This window comes from Sturnira hondurensis, unplaced genomic scaffold, assembly GCF_014824575.4.
Source record: "Sturnira hondurensis isolate 20B ecotype Veracruz unplaced genomic scaffold, ASM1482457v3 Scaffold0016617, whole genome shotgun sequence".
In the NCBI taxonomy this organism is placed as follows: domain Eukaryota; kingdom Metazoa; phylum Chordata; class Mammalia; order Chiroptera; family Phyllostomidae; genus Sturnira; species Sturnira hondurensis.
In genome coordinates, this window is record NW_028089248.1 from 7,056,768 (window position 1) to 7,075,661 (window position 18,894).

At 57.0% G+C, this 18,894-nt stretch overlaps 2 protein-coding genes and 1 long non-coding RNA gene across 4 annotated transcripts; 1 reads left to right on the forward strand and 2 right to left on the reverse strand.

Annotated features, from left to right (window-relative positions):
* Nucleotides 1–19: 19 nt before the first annotated feature.
* On the reverse strand, nucleotides 20–4,362 carry CENPBD1 (Putative CENPB DNA-binding domain-containing protein 1). Its single transcript, XM_037066463.1, is given in 3 exon segments — nucleotides 20–656; nucleotides 1,653–3,218; nucleotides 3,221–4,362. Coding segments are annotated over 2 exon segments (639 nt in total). The 5' UTR covers nucleotides 3,413–4,362; the 3' UTR covers nucleotides 20–656; nucleotides 1,653–2,771.
* On the forward strand, nucleotides 4,180–17,079 carry LOC119001193 (uncharacterized). Of its 2 annotated transcripts, XR_005069500.1 has the most exons (5): nucleotides 4,180–4,243; nucleotides 12,350–12,408; nucleotides 12,982–13,109; nucleotides 14,058–14,184; nucleotides 14,912–17,079. It is a non-coding gene; the product is annotated as an uncharacterized LOC119001193 (long non-coding RNA). The 2 variants fall into 2 exon arrangements; XR_005069501.1 differs by lacking the exon at nucleotides 14,058–14,184.
* Nucleotides 10,657–18,623, reverse strand: DBNDD1 (dysbindin domain containing 1). The gene is made up of 4 exons (XM_037066464.1): nucleotides 18,408–18,623; nucleotides 12,328–12,486; nucleotides 11,872–12,024; nucleotides 10,657–11,152 (listed from the first exon to the last, which is right to left on the reverse strand). Exons 1-4 carry the CDS (start codon nucleotides 18,436–18,438, stop codon nucleotides 11,001–11,003), a joined length of 495 nt encoding a protein of 164 aa, XP_036922359.1. The 5' UTR covers nucleotides 18,439–18,623; the 3' UTR covers nucleotides 10,657–11,000.
* Between the last annotated feature and the right edge of the window lie 271 nt (nucleotides 18,624–18,894).

The following is an 18,894-nucleotide window of genomic DNA, read 5'->3' on the forward strand; positions in this document are numbered from 1 at the left end:
TTTTTTTTTCAATTAATAGTATATCCTGGAAACCAGTCTACATTGGTTCAGAGCTTCTCCTCATTCTGCTGTTGCCAACACCGCCTCCGCCTGTGTTCCCACACAGCTGTGTTCTGTCACCGCCATCGCAGTCACTGCTCTCCTATTCGGGAGTACTCAGGGTGTGTCCGAGTTGTCACAGCAAATAATCTGGGCACTTGTATTTTCTTTTCTCTAGAGTGCAGTCCTAAAAGTGATATTCCTAAATCTAAACACCCCTATTTTTAATGAGCGTCTCGTGCCCCTCTGTAAGGGCTGCCCCAGTTTGCATTCCCACCAGCAATGGGTCAATGTGCCTGTTATCCCACAGCCTCACCCACAGACTGTGCATTGTACTGTAATTAGTTCACCAGTCTCATTAGTGAGAATGGTATCTGTGTAGCTTTAATTTGTATTTCTCTGAGTGAGGTCAAAGCTCTTTTTCTTTCAAGATCTAATTTATTTATTTATGAAGTATATGTTCTGTTTACTTTTCTGTTGGGTTTTGGGTCTTTTTTTCTTTCTTAGTATTTAGAGTTCTTTACACATCAGGAATATTACCTGTCACATATGAGACATGTTGGAAATATTTGATTCCATTCTGTCAGTTGTCCTTGACCTTGTCTGAAGTTTTCCTCCTGTGGAAAGGTTTCATATTGTTTAGATTTTTGTAGAATCAAATAGACTCATCTTTTAAAATTTTTTTTACTTATTTTTAGAGAGAGGGGAAGGAGAAAGAAAGGGAAACATCAATGTGTGGTTGCCTCTCATGTGTCCCCCACTGGGGACCTGGCCTGCAACCCAGGCATGTACCCTGACTGGGAATTGAACCGGTGACCCTTTGCTTCACAGGCCCGTGCTCAATCCACTGAGCTACGCCAGCCAGGGCTAGATTCATCTTTTTTTTAAAATTAATTTCAGCCCTGGCTGGTGTAGCTCAGTGGATTGAGCGTGGGCCTGCGAAACAGACGATCGTGGTTCGATTCCCAGTCAGGGCACATGCTTGGGTTGCAGGCCAGTTTCCTTCAGGGGCCAGTTCCCTGCAGGGGATGCACAAGAAGCAACCATACATTGATGTTTCTTTCCTCTCTCCTTCCCTTCCCCTCTAAAAAGATAAATAAATAAAATATTTTAAAAAATTAATTTCATCTGGATTCTGAGTCATAGAAAACCTTCCCCCACACCCAGGTCAAAGGCACATTCATTCTTGTGATTTGTAGTACTGTTCCTACAAATTGATTTGAACCCTTTCAAACTGATTTGGAAGGTTCAATTTTTATATTTAGAACCCCGATCTGTTTGATTATTCTTGTGGATGCTGTAAGGTGTGTATCTGATTTCAAATTTTTCCAAATGGTTAACAAGTTGTCCTGTACTGTTTTCAAAAAAGCCTACCTGCATTTATTTCTGGACTTTCTAATTTATTCCCCAGTTCTGACAACTAAACTGCTTTAATCACAGTCACAGTGTGTTTTAATGTCTAGAAGGGCTAGTCTCCCTTCCAAACATTAAAGTTTTTTTTATTTTTAAAGAAATGTTTTTGAGTATCCTAGCATACAATCTTCTTAAAGCACATATTTAAATAAAATTTTAATAACCAAATTTGATACTCTCAAGTGTCAAAATTAAAATACCAGCAGTAGGGCTTCCAGGATGTTAAATGTCTGGAAGCGGACAGGCTTGGCTGGGCTCATCTGTGGAGGTCATCTTGCTGCCTCTGGCTTTACTTGGATGAGGTTTTGGTCACACGCACTGGAAGACGACCTAGGGCAGTTGCTTCAAGCGCCGCTTCTTCTCATCGCACAATTCCCAGTAGCAGTTTATTGCATCATTGATTGTTCTGGAAACTGTCAGCTTCCACTTATCACTGGGGCAGCTGCTGGTGGGGACCTATAAACCAGCCTCGAAATGGAGAAGGCTGCCAAGAGCTCTCCTGCAGTCAGCTGATGGAGGGCAGGCTGGGCGTCTTCACTCTCTTCCTCTCTTGCCAGCCCCTGTTCCAGCTGCATCGGCTCCTCATTGGACAGCACGTCCTCGTGAGACTCGAGCTGCCAGCTCACGTCAGCTTCCACAACCATTTCAAAGGCCTCGGTCTTGGCGAGGGACAGAATGTTTTGTTGAAGCTGTGTGACTCCATCGAATGGGGCAACATCCTGGGACTGAACACACTGGGGCCAGAGTTTCTCCCACACGTTGTTCATTGTCGCTGGTCTGAGCGCCTCCCAAGCTACTGTGATGTTGTCCACAGCATCCATGATGTTGTAGTTTCTCCAAACTCCCTGATCATCGCTGTATCCTCACCATCTGTTGCTTCTAGGATGTGCTCAAAAGTCCTTTTCAGGTAATGAGCTTTGAAGGTAGAGGCTACACCTTGACCCATGGGCTGCATCAGGTCAGCTATACTGTCATAAAGATATTCCACTCTTACGTTATCAGCCAGATCACTCAAATTGACGGGGTGGCACACTGCGTTGTCTAGGATGAGCAATGCTTTGTTGGGTAGGTTATTTTGGGCACAGTATTTTTCAACAGCAGGGCAAAAAAAGTATGTGAACCATTCATGAAAAATGCTCCTCATGACCCAGGCCTTTTTGTTTGAGTGCCAGGTCACAGGTAAATCGGGTTTGGAGTAGCCCTCTAGAGCCTTGGGGTTTTCTGAGCGGTACACCAATAAGGGCTTCGACTTGAAGTCCCCAGCTGCACTGCCACCAACAAGCAGCATCAAGCGATCTCTGGAAGATTTAAATCCTGGCTCAGCTTTTTTCTTCCATGGCAATAAACGTTCCTTCAGGCATTCTCTTCCAATAAAGCCCTGTCTCATCGACATTGAAAACTTGCTGGGGGGTGTACTCACCTTCCTGGACGATGCTTTTCAGCATTTGCCGGTAGGCGTCCTTGCTGCTGGGAGCTGCACTGTTCATCCTGAAGTGGGGCAAACAATGGCGCTCCTTGAATCTCACAAACCACCCTTTACTTGCACGAAAATTTTCTTTTTGAGAGCTTTCACCTTGTTCACGCTGTAAGTCATCAAACAAACTTTTGGCCTTCTCTTGAATCATGGCGACACTCAAGGGCATGTTCCGCTGGCTCTGGTCTTCCAGTCACACACTCAGCAGTCGCTCCATGGTCTCCATGACCGCGCTTCGATGGTGAGTCAACCGAGAGGCTCTGGAGGGAGTAGCTATTTTTGAACTCACTTTGTGATTTTTTCTTTGTTATCTCGGATTGTCGCCACCGTGGAGACAGCAAGGTCTAAAGCCTTTGCGATCTGGCTGAGCTTTTCACCTACTTCGAATCGTCTTAACACTTCCAATTTTATGTTGAGGGTAATTGTTTTCCGTTCCCCTTTGGCCCTCGGGATGGCTGTTGCATTCAGGGGCCTTTTCACGGGCATCTTTGCTTCCAAAATGTTAAAATCACCCCAGCCTCGGGGGCAAGGTGGCCTGTGGTTGCTCTGCTCGCTCGCAGGACTTGGGAAAGAGAACGGGCTGCGCACTAGCACAGGCGGGCTTTCCCTGAGACGTGGAAGGGGTGCCACAGGTTTGCCCAACAGGACCCATCTTCGACCCTAAGGTGGGCAGCATGGGTCTCTGGGGACCATCAGTGTCCAAAGCCCTGGTCAGCACACCTGCAAGCCCATCGGCACTAGGGTTCCTGTGATCCAGAGAACAAACAGAAACTCGTGAAGGGGAAAATCGCTGCAGGGCACACACGGAACCAATTATTTTGTTCTGAGGGTTATCCTGGCGGCAGTGAGCCCACTGAATAACTCCGAGTGCCTGCTGCAGCGGCCACCTGGGCGGAGAAAGGTAGTGTTCGCCTAGGCGAGCCATTGCACATGAAGGACCCCGGAAGAGCGTGCCCTTGCAGATGCCCAGAAGAAGTCTAAAAGCGCTCCTCCTGCAGCTAGCCCGGGTCGTGCGCTGGTTTCTGGGCTCAGCGGACTGAGTAGGGCAAGGCGGCGCTGCTTACATCTTGAAAGAGAGTCAGGCGATACAGCAGACTCCTAAAGAGAAGGCCCAGAGCAGGCACCGAGGCCTTGCTGCTCCCGCGGGCGGCCTCCGCAGGCCTGCTGGGGCGACAGATTGCCGCTGCACTGCGCGTGCGCGCGTTCCACCTGTGCGCCAGCTACTGTCGCAGTGGCGGCGGCCACGGGCAGGGCGGCGGTCCGGGACGCGGCTTGAGGGCCGGGTCGCGCGTCTGAGCCTTTAGATCCGCTCCGCAGGTGAGCCCCCGGGGAAGTGCTGCCCGCCGGTTCCGGAGGCGGGACGGGCGACGCCGCGGTGACGCCATCCGGGTGCGCCGGCCGGCGCGGGGAAGCGGGGTAGGGAGCGGAGAAGAGCAGCTAGAGCCGCTTCGGCCTTGTCCCCGCTGCGGAGGCGGCTCGCCCCGGCCCCCGCCCCCGAGCGCCTCTGTTCTCGCAGCCCGCTCCAGCCTGTTTTCGGCGGGTCTCACTGCTGGCTCCCTCGGGCGCCCTGACAGACGCCCCGCCTCCTCTCCCGCTCCCCAAGGCGCCCGCGTGGAGCGGTTTGCGTTGGAGCCCCACTCCACGCCTCCCTGCAGCGTGTCATCCTCGCATCTCGCGGTGACCGTGAGCCCGCTTTCTCGTGGGCCCCGCGGACAAGCCGTGTGCTTTGTCCTCACCGGATGTGCCCGTGGACGGGGAAGAGTTTTGTGAATCCTTACCGGTTTTTGGTTCTGCCACTGTTCGTTGAGCGCAGTTACTAGCAGATAGTGCTGCTCGAGGGCCTCCGTGCTGAGCTTCACGTGACTCTCCCTTCAGTCTCACACCCGGCCTGCCGCCGCAGCAGTGTCTTACCGACGAAGGAATGGAAGACCAGAGCTGGTTGGCTGGCACCGTGCCATTCAGGCCTGCCATGCTCCGGCACCTTCATTTTAAATACTCCCGTGTTGCACACCTCCTGGGTTAGAATCTGTGAAATAGTACTTCATGTTTTAAGGTGGTTTTGTATCGATACATCCCAGGGGGCAGTGATCACAATGTGGGGATTTTCTCCTTCCCTAATACGCCAATGTGGAGGTTTTGGATTTTGACCCAAGAAAGGTATCTTGATCTCAGATGATCGTGAAGGAGGAAGAGAATCACATACGTTTATTTTTCACCCTGTCTTCAGGGGTGAACTTTCCCCTTGTGTCTGTTCATTTTGGAGGTGGTATGTGTCAGGTTTGAGTTGTTCCTAGCAGTGTCTGAACACGGGGCCTTCACCCTGTGGCCACGTGGCAATCCCAGCTTGGCAGAGGGCTGTCCTGGTGAAAGGCAGCACCTGACTGGTGCAGCATTGGCCACGGGTGTCTCATGAGTCGTGCACTTCCGTGGACCCCATGTTTTCAGTTATGAAGGCAGGAGGGTGTTTTCCCAGACTGAGTCACTCATCCTTTGAGAATCTCCCAGCCAAGGACATTATGGGGAAGAGCTCTGCTGAGTGCACTGCTGTCCTTTGAGGGCATGTTGATGTGTTGGCTGAGGGGGCCATGGGAAGGCTGGGGAGGCAGCAGCTGCTCTGTAGTTAACCACGTGCCCTGGGGGTCAGCACTCCTCGTGGGGAGCTCATGCCTGTTAGGTCTCCGACACATCCTCTTTCCATTCAGCAAGCTTCTTGCGCTGTCTCTGCCAGACAGCGAGCAGGTGTGTGGCAGGGCGGGTGGTTCTCTGGGGCGCGACAGGAGAGGAGGCAGGAGGAGAGTGGTAGAAACGGGAGTCTCGGAGGCTAGAGCCATGTCACTGCAGGTGGGAACGAGGAGAGCTCGCCGGCAAGAAGTTGAATAGCTGGTGCTGGACAGCGGGGTGTGTGTGGGGGGCACCCGTGTGAATCTGAGGCACAGACCAGGGACCTTGTTTGTGACCTGACTGGAAGTGACTAGAAAGGGCAGCAACACTGGGCTGGGCCTGTTGAAACAAGACCTCGATCCGTCTGGCCTCGAGTCCTAGCTTTGCATGTGCAGAGACTGACAGAAAAGCTCCTCCAAACCAAGGTGAAGGACCCTGGGACTCTGCGTGCTGCATCTGACCTCATGTGGGTCCCTAACCCAGTCAGAAAAGGATGGGCTCTGAGCTACAGTCACGGGATTGGATGTTTTCACAAGCGTTGGAGGGAAGAGCAGTACTTGGTAGATCCAGGGCCGCCGGCCACCTGATAGGTAATGGAGCCACCAGCTGTCTCTGGGCTCACTTCTCGCCATGCTCTCAGCTCCCTCTTTTATTCCCCAGGTGCTCGCTCACCTCCCTGCACTCCTAGATGGGGACAGCGGTCAGGGTCGGAGGAGGTGACAGAAGCACCTGCCCCCCTTCTGTGGTCCTTTGTTTGGATCTCCTTCTTGCGGTTGTTTCATAGGGTCCCACGTGGGGGCGCCGCTGTAACAGGGAGCTGTCATCTGGCCGCAGGAGTTCTGGGTGCAGGAGTGCGGCTCCTTTCTGAATGTCCCTGTTCGGTTTTCCTGGTGGTAACTTCTTTCTCTTTCTGGAACTCACTGCACTTTTCAGTCCACTCTGGCCTTTGGGAGGGTTATTTGAGTAATTTGGCTTATTAGCGAGTTAATAATCACCAGGGGATGAGTTTACTCTGGGGAAGAGCTGCCCCACCACAAAGGACAAATAACAGGTGCTGTTCCCTGCAGCTCCGGCTTTATTATAATAAAGTACTGGGGAGATCCATATCTGTGGTGTTGCTGGATTTTTAAAAATACAGTCAACCCTGAGTCGTTGAAGGTGCTTAGATTACTTTTTGTTGTGGTGGCTTTTACTGGGCTTGTTTTTACTGTAACGGTTTTTGACCTATAATAGCGAAAACCCGAAATTGTCTCCAGCTCTGTCCTTAACTGATGTTAATTGCTAGCATTTATGGTAAAAATTGGCTCTTTCCATCTGTGAGGACAGAAGGAAATACTGGGTCCAGAAAAGTGTGTGCACTCCCTCCGCCTGAGAAAAACACTCTCCTTTGGTTGGTCAAAGACAAATCATAGTATTCTTTGGTGGTTAAATGTCACATGATTTTAGTCTTAGAATTGTGTTTGTTTTTGAGGTTGCAATAGTTTCTGTGACCAAGATTGCCTTGGTCAAGAAAAAGTTAGTTTTTTATAAACATTAGCTATAAACATTCTTTATGCATTTCTGCGGTGAAGTACCTGTCTGAGTAACTTTTTATGGGATATTTAAGCAGCTAAATTAAAGCAGCAAGCTTTACACCTCAGGCTTCGTCCCTGCCCCTGCACACCTGTAGCCGCCACTGTGGGGAAATGGCCTCGGGTTCTGAGCCGGCCCTCCCTCCTGTGTTTATTTCAGTGCCTCCAGGGTGGTGCTTTCAGCAGCTCATTCTGCCTGCAAGACTGACGTCTCTGGAGAGCTGGCCAGTCACCCCTGCGTGCCTCCCCTCAGTGTCCTGTCAGTCACCTGTCAGTGGAATTGTGGGGCAGCGAGAACCTCTGCCTGTCCATGCCCCCTCCCCCCCGCCCCTGACTCAGGCATCACTTCTAGTTGGGCCGCAGGAAGCAGTAGCAAAACCTGTGGTCAGAAGATGCCTCCTGATGACGCGCCCCCCCCCCCCCCCGCCCAGCGGTGTTCGGGGACCTTTTAAGCTGCAAGCCCGGTTGCTGGGGGCAGAAGCGTGGTGTCTGGGAGGAACACTGCATGTGGGGCAAGACGGTCCGGGGGTCTGCCCTCGCCCAGCAGAGGCTGTGACCGCCCCAGCACAGCTGAGGGCAGGGGGCCCTGGGTGTCGTGTCCAACTGTTTTTTCCTCTTCTGCCTCTTACTCCCCAGTGTTCAGTTTTAGGCCTCAAAAAGAGGGCATGGGCCCTGGCTGGTGTGGCTCAATGGATTGAGCGTGGACCTGTGAACCAGAGGATCGTGGTTCAATTCCCAGTCAGGGCACATGCCTAGGTTGCAGTTCATGTCCTAGCAGGGGACACATGAGAGGCAACCATACATTGATATTTCTCTCCCTCTCTCCTTCCCTTCCCCTCTTAAAGATAAATAAATAAAATCTTAAAAAAAAAAGAGGGCGTGGGTTCTGCAGCCAAGCGAGAAGATGGCAGCAGCCCACTAGGAGGCTGGACCCATGGTGGTGAGCTGGTTCCTAGGACTCTTGGGTCTCCTGCTGAAGGCCAGTCTCTCACCCCCAGTGTGTCTGCGTTGGGGCATGGGGCCTCCTCCCCTGCTCCACCCTCTGCCTCTGGGCCAGAGTGCTCCGCTGTGCTCTCTGCAGCCAGAGGTCACGTGGGCACTATGTGTTCCAGGGATGCCATGATCTAGAACCTGTTGGAAGATGCCTTGGTGGATGGGTAGGCAGAGGGCGTGTTGATTCCCGGTGGGGTCTGGACACCAGTCACCCGACATTACAGGTTTGGCATTAAACACACCTCTCTCCTGAGCTTTGGACCTGGCCACATGGCTGTTCTAGAACTTCTTCAGGATGAGCAGAATGCAGGGGTTTCCATGTTAACCCTAAGGGAGCCCCCCTGGTCAGTGGTGGGGCCCAGGGGACTCCCCTTCTCCCACACTCATAGAGAGACCAATGGTCACAGTGGCCGAGTTTGGTCTGGGACACTCCAGGGCAGCCCCTGGAGGGGGCGGGCTCTGCGTGGGCATGAGGAGGGTGCCGCCTCCACCCCTTGCAGCTGTCCATCATCCCCTGGGGCAGGGGATCCAGAGAGTGGCACCTGTACACTCACCAGCAGCAGGTGGACTGTGTGTGCACCATGCTGGGGCCAGGAGGCCGGGAAACTGTTCTTGGGACAGATCGCCATGGGGGCCCAGCACCTGGAGGAAAGTCACTCAGAGCACTGACACCAAGGTAGAGGGTGGGGACCCCAGTGGGGGACTCTGCACAGCCGACTCCTGTGATGTGCAACCTTGGTTCCTCCCCAGCGTCCAGGTTGCACAGTTTGGGATGAGTGAAAGCTGGGCGAGGTGCCCTTCAACTCTGCCCCACCCCCCCGCTAGGCGAGGTGCTAGTGAGGAAGCTGCACAGTGAGGCCACTGCCCCGCTCAAGACGAGGAAGCACAGCACCTCACTGGCTGTGCCCATGAGTGGATGCTGCACCTGCTCACACTGTACCTGGAGCAGGGGAGGTCAGTGTGGCCGGGTCCTGGGTGGGGCAAAGTGGAGTCCTTCCGAGCTGCCTGACGGGCAGTGATGGGTGGTGAGTGGGCAAGCAGCTACTGGGAGGGAGGTGCTGTGGTGGAGCTGGGGCTGGCCCTTCCCACAGAGGTCCACCCACAAGGAGTTGCTGGAGGAGGACATGTCCCTCCCTGGAGGGTTGAAGAGCTGGCATGAGGGGTGGGAGGAGGGGGGCGTGGAGCTCCGAAGGCAGGAGAGCTGGGCTTGGCACTCTGCTTTGGAAACAGCCTCCAGGGTCCCCGGAACACAAATGGACATCCTGACTGCTGCAGGCAGGCCTTTCAGTTAGGGGCTGACCTACCCTGGCACCCTCTTCCTAGAGGGTGGAGCCAGGCCGTGTGTCCTCCTGGCTGGGCCCTGAGTGCAGGACCCTCAGGAGCCTCTGATGAAGTGGGCTGCGGGGGCAGCCTTGGTGGGGACATGCTGTGGGTGTGAGGTCATGCTGGCAGCCTTAATTGCCCCAAAGAAAGGAGGCTCTGGTTTGGTTGAGAATCCTCAGTTTGGTGAGCAGGCAGAGTGAAGCAAAGTCCTCCCTGCTGCCCTGGGCCTGGAGCTCCCAGGAACTTGCCCTGGGCTGGGAGGAGGCTCCCCAGGGGCCACCAGTGAGTGTCTCCTGGGCCTCTGTGAGACAGGATCTTCACCAAATGATTAGAGACCCAGGGCTCCTGACATGTGACCCAAATGGGCCATCCAGAGTGCATCACCACACAGTCCCAGTGGCTTCCCTTAGGAAACAGCACCCCGGGTGTGTACCCCAAGCTCTGGTGACTGCTACAGAGGAGGAGACTGGTTGGGCCCTAGGACAGGCGATGTTTTGACCCCACTTCCTCTAATTAGCTCTGCAGCAGCAGCGAGGGTGGCCATTGGGAGGAAGGCCTGGTGGGTGGGCCAGCTGCCTTCAGAGGGCTGGGTTGTGAGTGGCATTCTCGCCTGTGCAGGGTGAACACTCCCAGTCACACGTGGAGGGAGCAGGCAGTGCCAGCGCGCATCACTCGGGCCCCTTTCCCCGGGACTTGCCGCTGCTGCACAAAGGGAGCCCGCATGCCCAGAGCTCCTGCAGCAGAACACGCTCCCGCCCCCGACATGGCTGGGGGCAGAGGTCAGGGCGGGTTTGCGTCAGCACAGACAGCAGGCTCACATGTTTATTGTGAACCCAGTCTCAGGTCTGCAGGCAGACCAGAAGCCTGTTCTGTCCCTTAGCACATGAAAAGCAGCGTTCAGAGCAGCTGAGCCTGGTGCCCTGGAATTGGGGGCTGGGGCTGTGCCCAGGTCCCCCACCACATCCCAAACCCCCCCCTCCCCTGGGCCAGGATGCCAGCTGGTGATGTGGGAGGGGATGGGCAGGAGGTGACCCCATCAATTGGAGAGTGGCATGCAGTGTTAGAACTCCGAGCTAAGGAGGGTTGGCCCGCCTGTCTCACAGGGACCAGGACAGGCAGTGTCTCAGGGCTTGGGTCAGTGCTGGGTGGCAGGAGGGGACAGAATTGACATCAAGGTGGCAATTTTCAGGACTGAGTCTTCCACCATTTACTTGGCTGGACCCCAGGGGGGTTGCAGAGCGGCTATCATCGCTCAGATTCCGTCACTCGTTGTCCACATGGGAGTCTTGTGACAGATGAGCACCAGTCCTGCAGGCAGAAGTTCCCAGAAGGCCCAGGCCACTCCCGTCTCATCCCTGGGCATTGTCAGCCCTGATCCAGGGACCAGGAAGGAACTGGACATAAGGCCACTGGGCTGTGCTTGTGTGGGATGCCTGAGGCCCTGACCCAGAGCCATGTGGAATGGGCAGAGTGTCCACGGAGTCACGGCCTTGCCTTCCCCCGCCTGGGCTCTGGGGCAGGCAGGCCTAGTCCTTGTGGGGCCTCTCCGCAGTGAGGAATGTGTCCACAGCTGCTGGCTCAGGGTCGCCGGGGGGCTGCTTCTCGCGGTTCTGCTCGGCTCTGGTCCTTGCCCAGGGTGGGGATCGCAGGCAGCCGGCCCGGGGCAGCGGGTGCAGGCCTGGTGGGAACACGTAGGATCAGCAGGGCCTGAGATGTCTCCTGCAGCCACTGGGCTGGGTGCAGACCTCCCCAAAAGAGGTCCGGCCACACCCTGGGTCCCCTGGATGCTTAGAAAATGTGAGTGCCAGGCCACCAGCACTGAGGACACGTGGGCCTGGGTGTGGCCTGAGTTGCGTAGCTGAGGCCCCACTGGGGGGGAGGTCTGACCCCAAGCAGATGGCCACCCCCGTGTCCCCAGGGTGCAGGTGGGGTCTGAAAGACCCCCACCCTAGACCCCCCTGCACAGGGTCTGAGCAGGGGGAGGAGGGTCTGTGGGCCCACACACCCCACTGGCTGCCGTGTAGTTTCCGAGGCCTTTGGGGTCTTGGGTCAAGAACAATGCTTCCTCAGGAGCAAAAGGGGGAGCCGAGTCAGGCTGAGCTGAGCAGGGGCCGGGGTGGGTGACTTGTAGTGACACTCAGAGTCGTGCATCCTGCCTCCACAGGCCTGTGGCTGCAGCCTTCTGCTGGGGTTTGAGAAGTATCGTGGAGCCGTGAGGACGGGGGCAGGAGGACAGTGCGGAGGGCAGCAGTGCTGACTCAGTGGTGCCGCGGTGGCCAACACGCATTTAAATGCACAGTGGAGATAAAGTTACTTAAAAAATACGGGTTTGCAGGGAGCAGCTGTTTGGAGCCTTGGGCCCCAGGACCTGCCCTCGTGGCCCGGTGCCAGCCTCACCTGCTGGGGAGTCACTGGCCAGGTTCTCGGCCAGGTTCTCGTCGTCAGAGTCAGCGAAGACCTCAGCCAGCTCCTGGTCGGACATGTCGGTCAGCTCGGTGAGGTCCAGGAGGTCAAAGTGCACCTCCAGGGAGGACACACTGCTGAGGGGCTCTGGGGGCAGGGGACTTGTCATTGGCACAGTCCCTCCACAAGCTGCCCTCCATGAGCCCCAGGGAAGAACCAGACCGCTGGCTAAAGCCAGGCATGGCCCTAATAAGAAACAGTCAGCCTCCCAACTCTGCTCCCACACTCAGGGCCAAATGCGTTCTGGGGTCCCCCATTTACAGACGGTACAGCTGAGGCCCAGCAAGTGAAAGCTTTAAGCCCAGGCTCCCACACACGGGGGTCGAAGGCCCCCATACACGGGGGTTGAAGCCCCCCATGGGGCAGGCCAGGCAGCCCCACCATACTCACGCCTCCTCTCTGTGACCTGCAGGAGCCCTGGTGCCGGGATTGGGATTCCCACCTCCTCCTCCTCCTCCTCCTCGGCCACAGGTGAGTGGCAGCTGTCTCCTGTCCCGGGGGTTGGGGTGTCCAGGGCAGCCCGTGGCACCTCCACCTCCTTAACTATTTCTACAAAAGACAGAATGTTACCTGGGAGGACACATGAGGGCTCCTCATTTCCAGGACACAGGCAGGGAAGACTGGAGGTGCTGGGCAGTAACGAGGGTGCTTGGGTGGTCTTGGCCAAGATCCCAGACTTGGAGGCTGGGGGGCTTCTCTGAGGAGGCTTCTTCTCCCCCACGGGTGGTGTTCCCACACCCCGGCCCTGAGTGTCTGAGCTTTAATACATACAGGCCATGCCAGTCTTTCATGGACATCTGCGTGGCCTGTTGCCTGTCCATCCTCTGCGGATTGGCTGCTGTGACAGAACCTAGGTCAGGTGTGACCCCACCAGCACCCTCTGGCACAGCAAGAGTCGGGGCAGCGGCACAGCACCCAAGCACACCCCCTCCCCCACCACACCTCACCATGGGGAGATCCTTCCCTAGCCTTTCTCACTTTTCTTTGGAAGAATGTAATTTCTCATTTTCAACAATTTTTTTTGTTTCTTTGACATGAAAGCAGGAGGCCCCTTGGTGCTGTGCTCGGTGGAGACAGGGCCACCGAGGCACTGGCTCCCACGCCTACCAGCTCCTCCTACAGACTGTCCTGGAGCCTTGCCCGCATGTCCCCTGGGACCCCCCACCAAGCAGGTAAACTCCAGTGACGAAGCCCTCCACAGTGGCCTGCGACACTGAGCGCTGAGAGCTGGGCGTGGATGGAGCCTCGGGAGCAGCTGCCTTGAGTGTCGCGACAAGAGAGGCCCGGCTGGGGGCCCAGCACCAGCAGCTGCCCCAGAGGGGTGGGCCTGTCCCCCTGACAGTGTGGTCAGCAGCCAGGATGCCGCCACAGGGGACATGTGGGTCTGGAGGGTCCTGTGCTGAGTGGGACACTGACTGACAGTCCCAGAGCTTGGTCGTCTAGGTGGCTCCTCCAGGCGGGCGGGCAGCACCCTCCCTGGAGTGTGGTGGAGGGAAGGCAGACCTGCTGGCTGGCAGCCTGTCAGGCTTTGCACCCTCTTCTCATCACATGGGCTGGGCGGCCGATCTGGACTGAGGCTCAGGGGATCTGGTTCCCACCTCTGCCGCATTTGGAGTGTGGCCGCTGAGCATCCTCCGAGGGTCAGGTTACAACCACTCCTGGCCTGGCCCTCCCAGCTGGGCAAGGACACCTTCCCGCCCAGAGGGCACGAGAGAGATGGTTTGGATGCTGCTCTGGGCCCGGGGGTGGGGTCGAGGAAGCCCTTGTGGGTCTGCAGGGCATTTTGCTTTGTCTCCTGGGGGGGCGGGTCGCACAGGGGTGCAAGTGTGACAGGGGTGGACTTCTGTCCTGGCTGTGACATAATTCTGAGACAGTGCCACACACGTGGCCCCTGGTGGTGGTGGGGTGACCGGGTGGGGGCTGCAGGCAGGTGCTGCCATCTGTCTAGAGCATCGATGTGGAGTGGTACACTCTGGGGTAAGTGCCACAGTGACAGTGGCTCCTGGTGTCCTCTGTCCTGGCACTTAGTTTCTTAACCAGTGTCTCAGCCAGCTAAGAGATTGGCTGGCTTGTCCCAGGCACTGAGGTCACAGCCACCAGCTGCTGGCTTCCACTCCTAGGTCCTGGCACAGGGCTGGCGACGGGTCAAAAGGAGGACAGAACCCTGACCTGTGCCCATGGGGAAGCTGGAGTGTGTCCTGAGGGCCCACCAGCAGAAGTAGGCTTCTGACAGACTGTGGGGCAGAGGTCAGTATCTGTTCATAGCTGCCCTGTCCCTGTCTCTCTGTCACTGGTCGGGGTGCCTCGTCTAGACAAGAAAGCATTCATTCATTCATATGTTCATTCTTCAACAAATTCCCTGAGTGCCCCCACTGTGTCTTGTGGGCCTGAACCAAGTAGATGACCTCACTGTCTCGAGGGTGGGCAGTGCTGGGGAGCATTGGGGGCTGTTCTTTTGGGGGGTGGGGTCTGGAGGCGGGTGCAAACTGTGCCCTTCCTGACAGGAGCAGGGTGAGAACCAGGGGACATAGACGTAGGCATCACTGTTACTGTGAGGGACGTTGGGGAAGCTGCTGGAGGGTTGGAGCTGTGGGGGCTGCATCTGCTTGCACTTTGGGGGCTGCAGTGGCAGGTGGGAAGAACCAAGTCCACAGGTGCTGCCCACCTTCCTGCACAGGCCTTGAGATGGGGGGCGGACCAGGGAGCCAGCAGGACCTCAGCCAGACGGCACACAGTTGCCCTACCCTGTGGGGAGATAATGTGGGACGTGGATGTGCCATGCACCCCTGTAGGTACTGGGAGCCTGGAGCCTGGCACAGCCCCTGGTTCATCCCTGCACCTCTCGTACTGACTGTAAGAAGCACATTTTATTGAATTCCAGCATCCTTGGAATGGCAAAGCATCTGTGGTGTTGTAGAGTCCACAGAATAGTGTTATCTCTGGGTTTTGCATCTTTTCTGTTTCCCTTTGGCAGTGGCCTGACCTGAGTCAAAGCTGTGGGGGGAAGAAGAAGCAGAAAACGTATGTTCTGCTATCAAGGATACTGATCTTTGAGCTGAAAGAATGTGATGGAGATCAAGAGTCAAAATGCCAGCAAGATGGCATGGTCACAGTAGAAGAAACTCCCGCTCTGAAAGGCTGAGCCACGACAGGACCCAGCAACTCCACTCCCACGCTTAAACCCCAGATCCCTGGAAGCACACGTCCACACGTCCACCTGCACGCGAGCGTCCACAGGAGCACTATCCATAGGCAGAAGCTGACTCAAACCCAGATGTCCACTGGTGGAGGATGGTAGACAGAGCAGGACCGACCCATCCATCAGTGAATGTGACTCAGCCCCGAAAAGGACGGAGCTCTCACTCCTGCAGCAACGTGGACCAACCTTGAACATGTTATGGTGAGGGCACGGGCACGAGGCCAGGTCAAAAGGCTCATGTTATGCCGCCATTTATGCAGATGCCCAGAGCGGGCAAAGCCGTGGAGAGCAGAAAGCCACATCGAGAAGACCTGGGGAGCGGACGGGGAGCGGACTGGCAGCTGGGGTGTGTGGGGGGCACGGGGTAACAGCTCCTGGGCCCAGGGCTATCTTGGGGGTGATGAGAATATTCTAAAATTAGGTGCCGGTGATGGTTGTACCACCCAGTGAGCACAGATGCTCCTTAATTACAGTAGGGTTATATCCCAGTAAACTCGTCATAAGTTGAAAATGTTAAGTCAAAATGCATTGGACACACCTAACCTACTGAACATAGCAGCTCAGCCCACCCACCTCGGGTGTGCCCTGGGGAGCACGATGTCACCCTGCAGCTGCCTGGCACCACAAGAGACAGTGGCATGTCGCTAGTCCGGGAAAAGGCCAGAACTCAGCATTCAAAGTGTATCTCCTGAGTGTGTCGCTCTGAAGCCGTCATGCGGTCAGAGTCATTGCGCTGACCCCTCGAGTCGGGGCCCATCTGCGCACAAACACCAAACTGTACATTTTGAAAGGGTGAATTTCAGCACAAGTGACATGTCTCAATTTTTAAAAATCCTCAGTGGAAACAAAGGTTGATTTTGGCTGGAGTTGCAGGGCAAAGCCAGGAGGACATGTACCATTTGCTGTACACCTACTGTGTGCCAGGCACCAGGCTCAGAGGCTGGGAGTAGGTGTGAGAAGTGTGAGCTCCTGGGCCTGGGCTTGGTCCTAGCATACAGTAGGTGCACAATTTGTTGAATGAATGAGCCCAAGACTCGTGCCACAGTGAGTAAAGGGTTGTGCGATTAGTCCATCTGATACCTGGAGGATCGAGGGGCAAACTTACAACAGGTCAGACCCCTGCTGGTCCCAGGTCCCTGGAGAGTGGCCTCTCAGCAGCACACAATGGGCGGGGGGGGGGGGGGGCTTGTCAGCCTGACTGAGCCCAAGCTAGCTGGGTCTCCCAGGGCAGGGCAGAGGCCAGTATGGGCTTTTGATGTCCCTGGAGAGGTAGGTCCTGGTTCCCAGCCCAGCACAGGTCCCCATGGGGAGGCTGATGGGGTGCCACAATGCCCCCCACCCAGGGCCGGCTGCCGATGTGAGCAGAAGCGATAGGGTTACCTTGTGCTCTGCTGCTGACCTATTTTCCAGCACAATGGTGCTGAGAACTTGGCCCAAATTTCAGGTTCCCTGCTATGTGCCCAGGGCCTCGCCCCTGCACTCACCCACAAGCAGAGGAACAAATTAGTGAAGTGAATGAATGAATGCCATAAAGAACAAAATGGCTGCAGAGAGGGGCAGGTGGCCACAGAAGTGGAGCCCTGGCACCCCATTCCCCAGCCCCTGTTCCTAGAACCCTGGCTCTCCAGAGGTAGGAGCTGGGGCCCTTCAAGAAATATACCCCCCACCCTTCCCTAAGACTTTCATCTCTGAGTCTGCACCCTTTTGACAGTTAGGTCCAAGGTGGGATTTTATGCTCCATGAAGGCCTTAGCTTTTAGAGAGAGTTTCAGAAATAATTGTGGATGAGATAGTCTAGATACGCTACCAGTTACTGCTGGGTGAGTGGCAGGAGGGGCTTCTCTGTGGTTTCCTTTTGTGTATGTGCCACTCTCCCAATAAAGTTTACTAAAGTCCGTGGGCTGGGAGGACGCTAGTCACGGCCCCCCACAGGTGAGCTCTTCGATCCTGTGGCCGCTGACTGTGGGTCCCTCAGTGCGGTCCTGAGCACTGCCCCAGCACGCGCGGCAATCACACAGAACGGGCACCTGGTAAGCCCACGTCTGTGCCCTGAGCGCCTTGGTCTGAGGTTCCAGTAGCTGAGATTCTGCTAGTGAAGGGTCGCTTGGCCTCTGCACAGCCCTGTGGGGGGCCGAGGATTGTCTTCAGGGGCGGGGCCGTGTTGCCCACCTCTCCCCAGCCCTTGCTCTGCAAGCCCTGTCTCCCCATCTCCACCAAGCTGCCACTGGAAACTGTGTGTGTGTGTGGGGGGTCCTGGGACTCATTTGTGAGAAAAGGCTGGATCTCTCCCACAAACGACAAAACAAAGGAAGCCGACACCCACTAGCCCCTGGGAGTGTGATGCCGGCAGGGAGGATAACAAGGGCCCCCAGGCAGCGCTCTGGAATGAACAGCCCAACAGCTGGCTGCAGTTAGCGGAGACCCACTGCTCCCGGACCCCTCCGGGCCAGCAGTGTGGTTCCGGGGGAAGTCGCTGGAGCCGCTGGGGGACCCTCAGCGGGCCCCTGAGTGGCAGGGATTGGCTCCCTGGAATGGAAGCCCCAGGAAACCAAGGATGCTCCTGGGGCTTGGTCAGGCGGGTTGAAGAGTCCTGCGTTTACATCCTAGTTCCTAGGCGGGTGGAACTAGGTTGCAAACGCATCCTAGTTCCCCAAACCCTTTAGGAGAGGTCTTGAGAGGGGTTCCCACAGTTTTCCTCCCACTATGGCAGGACGGTGGACGGGCTGCGAGGAGAGGTCACTCGGTGTAGACCTGCCCTCCCAGGCCACCAAGCCTGGCAGTCAGCGCCCCCAGCCCCGCCGCAGGCAGTGCACCTCCGAGACCCCATCTCAGCCTGGCGCCCGACAGGGTTCCGGCCGCTCCCCCACCCGGCCCGAGTGCCCAGAAGCCGCTGCTGGGGCGAACAAAGCAGACGCGCGGCCCAGAGAGCTGCGTCGCCCCCGACCCAGACCCCCAACCCCAGCCCCGGCGCGCCCCATCCCCCGAACCCCGGACCCACGGCTCCGCTGGGAGGGGTTCAGGATGAAACTGAACCACCCACCGAGGAGCACAGCAGACACCGCTTCCGGGAGCTCCGAGGGGGGCGGGGACGCGGTCTGTGCGCCCCCCGCCCAGCATCGGCAGCTGGCGGGACCCGGAGCAGCCGATGGTCTTCACGGCTCCGGTGGCTGCATGGATGAGGGGCTGCGGATGATGGGCCCTGGATGAGGGGCTGCGGCTCCGCTGCGGGAAAGGAGCAGCGTAGGGGCTCCTGGGCCTGGGGCCACACTCACCTCCCGGGCTGGCGCCCTCCCGGGACTCCATGCAGCCAGCGGCGTCACCGGGCCCACGCGGCCCTGCAGCGGCGGTGACTCGGCCTGGCTCCCGGCTCCCGGCTCCCGGCTCCCAACACAGCACATTGGGCAGCAGCCGGGGGGCCGCGGCGGCAGGGAGGAGCTCGTGGGGCGGGGCGCGCAGCTGCTCCGGGGCCCGGGCCACCCCATCCTCCCTCCGCCCGCAGCACAGGTGCGGCCCCGCCTGCCCCGTGCGCGCCCCCTATCGGACCCGAGCCTGCGGACCCCGCCCCCAGCGGACCCACCCGGACCTGGCCGCGGCCTTCCAGCCCTGCGCGCACGCTCCTCCCGCAGTCGCGCGGAGTTCCGTCCATTCCCCCCACCCCGATATTTATGGGGCGCCAGCTACGAGCCCGCGCTTCGCACAAGGAGAGCCTAGGCTCCGCAAAGACGGAGCCTACAGCCTAGGGCCCTTAAACATAGAATT

Coding starts and splice junctions, on each gene's coding strand:
- DBNDD1 (XM_037066464.1), bottom strand. CDS start 18,438: ATGGAGTCCCGGGAGGGCGCCAGCCCGGGAG. Junction 12,487..18,407: donor GGAGGGCGCCAGCCCGGGAG/GTGAGTGTGGCC, acceptor TGTCTTTTGTAG/AAATAGTTAAGGAGGTGGAG. Junction 12,025..12,327: donor GCAGGTCACAGAGAGGAGGC/GTGAGTATGGTG, acceptor CCCTGCCCCCAG/AGCCCCTCAGCAGTGTGTCC.